The sequence below is a fragment of the Nanorana parkeri genome, unplaced genomic scaffold, assembly GCF_000935625.1.
Source record: "Nanorana parkeri isolate BGI_ZX_2015 unplaced genomic scaffold, ASM93562v1 scaffold607, whole genome shotgun sequence".
Taxonomy (NCBI): domain Eukaryota; kingdom Metazoa; phylum Chordata; class Amphibia; order Anura; family Dicroglossidae; genus Nanorana; species Nanorana parkeri.
The window spans coordinates 118642-125707 of NW_017306875.1; the positions used below are offsets into that span (position 1 = coordinate 118642).

General features: G+C 40.5%; 1 protein-coding gene across 1 annotated transcript in view; it reads left to right on the forward strand.

The window, feature by feature from the left end:
- Window positions 1-7066, forward strand: part of ARHGAP26 (Rho GTPase activating protein 26) — a 389295-nt gene that overhangs the window by 112606 nt on the left and 269623 nt on the right. Inside the window, 1 exon segment of the mRNA XM_018562857.1 lies at window positions 6254-6364. Within this exon segment, the coding sequence (XP_018418359.1) occupies window positions 6254-6364 (111 nt within the window).

The window sequence follows — 7066 nt, forward strand, 5'->3', positions numbered from 1 at the left end:
ATTCATTTCAGTACAGCGTTGCATGATGGAATAAACGTCAGTTGAAGTACCGCAGCGCTGAATACTGAAAAATGGCCTGGACAGGAAGGGGGTGTAAACACCGCGGTCAGCAAGTGGTTAAGCAAGATTGATGTAAAAAAAAAAAAAAAGGTGCTCTTACGTTCACAAAAATACTTGTAGCCAAAAGTCTACCCACACCACATTATAGAAGCAGAGGGAATTATTTAGATAATTGTAATTTCTACAATTTTTGGGTGGCTGAATCCCATTTACTATTGTATTGCTGCTCTTCTGCCTGCCCCTGTTAAAGGAGAACTATGAGGTGAGTGCTTTTCACACATCCTCATAGTTCTAACCGACCTGTGACAATGAGACTGTCACAGGTCGGCTCAGTAGATCGGGAAGTGAGCGAACACATACCGGCGTTCGCTCACTTCTCGATCTTGTCACGGCACAGAGCCGTGACAGGGGAGGGATTGGACTCCCCCCTCGCCGCTCCGATCCTCCAGGGCTGACTGGCGGAACGGATGGGGGAGGGGGCGGGTACAGCTGGCTCTGCCTGTCAATCGCGCAGCTGGGCGGATCCAGACATAATTGTCGGGATCCGCTTCAGCTGCAGCGTCTCAGTATACTGCGAGCTGTGGCTCGCAGGATACTGAGCTTTGGGTGACGGGAGGACGCTAGTTTGTGTCCTCCCGTTACCCTTAGGAGAACTATGGGGAAAAGCCCTAACCCCATAGTTCTCCTTTTAACTGTCCCTCACTCAACCTAGCATGCCACAAAATGAAGACTCGATTCCAGAAGATGAACAACGTTTGAAGAAAGTATCCGTGCACCGCTAATAGGCACATTGTACAACCCCAATAAAAAAAAACACCCTGATTTAGGGCCCTATGTCACCAAAAAACAGTTATTTACTCAGAATCCCCAATCTGTTACATTTTCCAGGCAGGTCTCCTGATCATTGGTGTCTGAAGAGAGGCGTGTCTAGTTCTTAATAAGGAAACACTGATACATAAAACTCACAGTTGAGTTAGAGAGTTATCATGAGCTGGCCTAGATTTTTGCTTTTATATGATGACTTCAAGACTTTCATTTATGCAACTTTAAATGTACAGTTCAATGTTTTATGGATAATTTGATTCAGCATAGAATTAACCCATAACAAATTTCTTTTTTTTTTTGGTAGCACTATTCATATATTTTCCCAGGAAGCACTGATGTGAATGACTGTCTATATAGACAGCATGAAGGAATGTACAATGCACTTGGCATGAAAACCCCCTTCAGGCTGGTACTGAGTAAGTGCCACCTGTTCATCTCTCCTGAGAAAGTTACAGCACCGAACACTCATAGTGCAGTAGATATAATTCCCTATTAAGTTATTGGCATTGAGTCGGCATTCCTCAGGTCTGCTCTACGTTCCACAGTAGAGGCGGATTTTGCTATCATTCTTTAAGCATTATTGTGAATGACATATATGAGGTTAAACTGGGCTGTTTTTTAATCTTCTTAAGCCTTAATTTATTTTTACTCTGGTAAGGCCCTTTCTTCTGGCATTTTGTAGTGAAGCTTTGCAACATCATGTGCCTCTTGCTCAGTTTCTTTGTTCCAAGTGACAAAGCATTTGATAGCAGATTTAATCAATCCCACTTTTACTTGCCTTTGTAGCTAAGCACAAGTATAAATTGCCATTGCATTCTGTATGCAATATGACCACATGGGATTAATCTACATTTTAAAACTTTACTGATGATTACTTAGAGACATTGTCACCTTGTCCAGGCAGGGCAATGTGAAAATACCTGTGGCAAAGGAAATCCCCAACCCCATATACTGACCTTACCAACACACCCTTATAGATCTTTGCTCCTCTGCAGTCAGTGCTAAATTGGGCTGTATCAGCGACCTGGAGAGTGTTGATGACCATGATTGGACCTAGCAATTGGCTAATAGGCCTATGCACCATCTCAGGGGAGCAGGTCACATTCTCCCCAATACTTTGAAGTGTCAGTTAATTTCGATGGCTGTGGAGGAGTAAAACTACAAGCGAAAACAGATAAGGTGTGTATAAAGGGGGTCAGGGGATGTCCTTTGCAGAGACGTTGTCATTTGCCCTGTATGGACAGCAACAATGCTCACTTACTGTGCTGTATCTATGGCAAAGCAGTGTTGTCCTTCCAGGCTACTTGCTCTTGATTTGGACTGTAGAACACCTACTCCTCATCTCCATAACATTGAGAGGAGTTGTTCTGTAGTCTACAGAAGAAAACTGGGCAGAGCTGATGACACTGGTTGGGTTAGTGCATGACAGGCAGAGTGCACAGGAGATATTTTCTTTAAAGTAGAATGATTGATTTCAAATCATTTAGTGATCTTTTTACATCCCTTGCAAGACTCCTAGACATCTACAACTTTCTTTCTGAGGGACTTTGAGAGCTTTACTGATCTTGGCATAATGGCACAACACATGTCAAAAACAGAAAGAACGCCAGACCTTAGATGTCTGAGTTTTATATAAGACCGGTTTCAGCTGCATAGCCCTAAGGAGGTTTCAATCATTGGCACCTAATATTGACACCAGATTCTAATTCATGTATTTGAGGTGTGCATTTATGTTAATTTAGATCATGAAAATTATTACATCATTGCAAATACCGTGTTTCCCCGAAAATAAGACACTGTCTTTCATATATTTTTTTCAACGAAAAAAGACACTAGGTCTTATTCTCGGGGGATGGCTTATATTTACCTGGCTGCAGCTGTCCGCTCTCCGCTCTGATGCTGTCCACTTCGACCCCACTGGCTATGCCGCGCTTTGCCTGCTGGAAAATGTAGTCTTCAGTGGCAGCCAAGGTAGACAGGTGGGTGGGTGTGCATGTGCGCGGGGCAGGGGGAGGGAGTAATTTTTTTTAAAATAAAAGGTGGGGGAAAAAAAAGTTTATTTTTTTGTTTCGGCCGGACAAATTCTGCTGCGGTAGGTGTTGCAGTGCCTTTCATTTCCATGGCACCCTAAACGCGCCTCCCATCGACAGTGTGATTGCTGGCATTGGAATGCACGGTACCGCAATGACATGCATTCCGGTGCAGTGTGATTGCGCAAAAATTGTGCATGCAGTTTTAATCTGAAATCAACTTTATTTCCAACACTCCATTCAGTTTTAATTTTTTCTTTAAATTAAGGATGGTATTTATTTAAAAAAATATTTTTATCCGATTTAATCAAAAAAAATATCGGCCAATTAATCGATTATGAAAATAATCATTAGTTGCAGCCCTACGTATATATGTGTGTGTAACACACACACACACGCCAGATTATTATGACCACCCCATCAGTTCTTTGTTGGGCCACCTCGGGACTCTACGAGATGTTGAAAGGTGATGCGAGGAATCTGACACTGCACTGTTGCCCTTCTGTTATCTTGTACCAGTCTTGCCACTCTCCGTTCTGCCCTAACATTGACTAGTCGCTGACCGGCACAATTCGCACGCTCAGACCCAGATTTTTGGCTGACAGTCCAGTCTTTAAACACTTTAACAATGAGCCCCTCTTGAACATTTAACAAATTCTGCTGTTTTGCTGATACTCACTCCATGGCTCGCGACAACACTCATCCCACGTTCAAAGGCTGTTAAATCGCGTTGTTTACCCATATATTCAGAAACAAATCACTTCTACGGTCGTGGTAAACAACCTGCCTCCCTAATTTATAATGGTCTGGACCTCTAGCAACTTCAGCGCAAAATTATAGCTAATTTGCCTACAAACGTCAGGTGGTCATAATAATCTGGCCACTCGTGTATATATATTAGTGTATATGTATGTACAGGCTCTACTGGTATCGGCAGCAAGTTTGTTTTGTCTGCGCTTTTATTCAGCAAGGCAGCACAAGGCAAACAAACAGAATTTTGTAACCAGAGAACTGAATTAAATGTCACTTGTGACATTTCATTAAAATTCCCCAAAAAAACAAGAAAATAGTGCAATGGGTCACGATCAGCCTGTGTCAGGCCACACCAGCAGCTCCGCAGTGTAGATTGGCTGCTAGTGAGGGTGGGCCCTGAAAGATACTTCATCCAGTACCCCTTTTTTGCCGACACTGTGTTAGAAAATAAGCCAAAACCCACTGCTGTATACTGAAACAACCACTGTCTGTAAAACACACTATTTATCATAATGTATGTTTTTGTGTGTGTGTGGGACATAAAAGAACATCCTCCAGAAAGCAAGGTTAGTTACAGCTGACACTGGTCCTCGGCAATCATTTACAGTATAGACTGTTATCATAATTATCATCATCCATCATTGTCATTTTACTATTATTTACCAAGTGCAAGCTAAATGACCATTTACATTTTATTACGGAAAATTAGGATTTCTGAGCAGTGCATCTTTTTCTGAAATAATTGAACTGACACTGACATCTAGTGGAAAAAACAATTCTAGTCCCTGGAAGCCAAAGGAACAAAACAGGAAGTTTCGGCGACTTGCTTATAGAAGTGAGTTGCATTCAGCATATGGACAGTAGTTAACTCACTGACTGTCTGTCTTTTTCCATGACTGTAATAGCATTTACCTGCAACTCTTAATCGAACCCTTAACATTTTGTGAAAAATGCACGTTTTCATTTTAGTGCCCCAAAACACAAAATACCAATATTTTTTTTCCTTTCAAATAAAAAAGATGAGGTTACGATGAATAAATAGATACCGAACATGCCCAGGTTAAAAAGTGCGTGCGTCTGTGAAACGGCAACAAAACTCAGTACCCAAAAAAAGTCCATAGAAGCTTTAAAAGACCCTACGGGTCATCAGTTTAGATCCCTAAAATTATTGGTCTCACTCTGGTGCATGCGCAGTGATACCCAACATGTGTAGCGCGATCAATGTTTTCGTATCTAGGCGCACCCTATGTGTGTTTGCGTGAATGCTCGCGGGGGACTTTAAAAAAATTATTTTTAAATTTATTTAATTCTATGTTTTTTAAAAACCGTTTTTTTTTTCTTCGTTTTTTTACTTTAATTGCTATCATACGAGGGAGCTTACAAGCCCCCCATCTAATAGAATATTGGTGGTGACAGGTCCTCTTTTAAGGTGATACTGGGGGTAAAAGTCCCCTTGTGTCACCTTTCCACTTTAAATAAGCTATGGAAGTGCCGATCACACTTCAATAGCTTAATACTCTGCTTCTGGAGCACTTTACGGGCTTCACCAGCACTTTACTGGCCCATAGAAGCCATCTGAGCTGCCAGAATGGCTTCTATTGTAAAGCTGGCAGCTGGCTTTACAAAGGTAAACTGAGTCCCGGCGGCTTTCTGTTTACAGGGCTGTGCTACCAATGACGTACTATATAGGTCCATGGTCACGATGGAGTTAATGGACGCAGAAATCATTATGTTCAAGTCGTAATGATTCTTAATGCATTGAAATTGTGTTTTTCTATACATCTACGCCTGCAACTACCTACTATCAGGGGATATATCAGGGGTCTGATCAGACCCCTGATATATCCCCTTTAAAATAGAAAAAAAGAAATTGAGTCCTTAATCTCTATTTCTGTAGCCCCTGTTATGAATGAACAGGAATCTTCTATACGGAGAGCCCCTGTTCATTTATCAATTATGGAGATAGTTTGTTTACTATATCCACAATCATGAATGAACAGGAAGTGATATAGATCACTTCCTGTTCATTCATAATTGGGGACACAGTTAAAATGCTATGCCCTGAATTATTTACAAACAGCGATCGCTGACTGCTTGTACCTGCTCTCCATCCTGACTCGCTGTCACAGGAGGTGTTCTGTAGTGAACTTAACAGGGCTGATAACAATGTTTGACATTTCAGCGCAGCATTGGCAGTTTATTATAGAAAGTTTGTAGCTCACCAACTTTGTGGCAGATCACCAGGGTTTTTTGTCTTAAACAGATATAACAGAACACTTTTTCCATGGTATATTTAGCAGACCAAAATAGAATAAACAACAAACTTTGCTAGGCTTTACATACAGTTCAAGCACACCCTTGCCTACAAGTACATCTCCATTTGTTTATGAAATATGGGTATCCGTATGATCAAATATTTCTTTTTTTTTTGCAGTAGCAATTGGTTGTTCAGATTGTTATCAAATAGAAGTTACCATATCTGTAAAACATCTAAAGTGATTATGATGTAATTACATAAAATATGGACTTTTTAATAGGACACTGTTGATTTTGGTTTTCCCTGATTCTTTTTTTTCCCCTGACAGGCTGATAGTCAAGTGGATCAGATGAGGCAGCATTTCTACGAGGTGTCACTGGAGTATGTTTTGAAAGTGCATGAAGTCCAGGAGAGGAAAATGTTTGAATTTGTGGAGCCAGTAAGTTTATTTTGTGTGTTTTTGATCCGTATCTTACAGAATTACTTTACACTTAATTGAGTAAATTATTTCATGCAAAGGGTTTCAAATAGTTTGTTTAATTGAAAAAGAAAATAAAAAGCAACTAAAAAAACACATGTATTTTTCTAAATTTCTTGTATAGAAAAAAATTGATTGTGCTTCCTTTGACAAAAAAAAACAAGAGGTGTAATCTGAGAATATTTGATTTACATTGGTGAACCTGTGCCCAGATCACGCACACTAAAGTATTGCATATTCAGAACAAGCAGTGAGGGCCGGTTCACACCATTTTTCAGGCCAGATCTGGAACATAGTGCATTGCGTTTTGCCGTGTTCCAAAGCTGTTTTAAAAAAAACTTAAAATAGCCTTTCAGGTGCGTTCCAGTGCATTTGCATATGTTTGTATGCGTTTGTGATGCATTTTCATGATTTCCAGCGCATTCCATACATGGAACACACTGCACTGGTGTGAATGGAGGCCAGAAATATCATAGGAATACATTGGGATGCATTTTGGGTCCGGAAACCGTCTGGTCTGGAGATCTGGATGTGGTGTGACTGGGCTCTAAAAGCACTTTAAAATAAACCCTCATTAATCTCTGTATCTAAAAGCATTATAAAGAAATTAAAGTAGAAGAAAAGACAACATATAAACAATAACCCAAATCAACTCTAAAATGT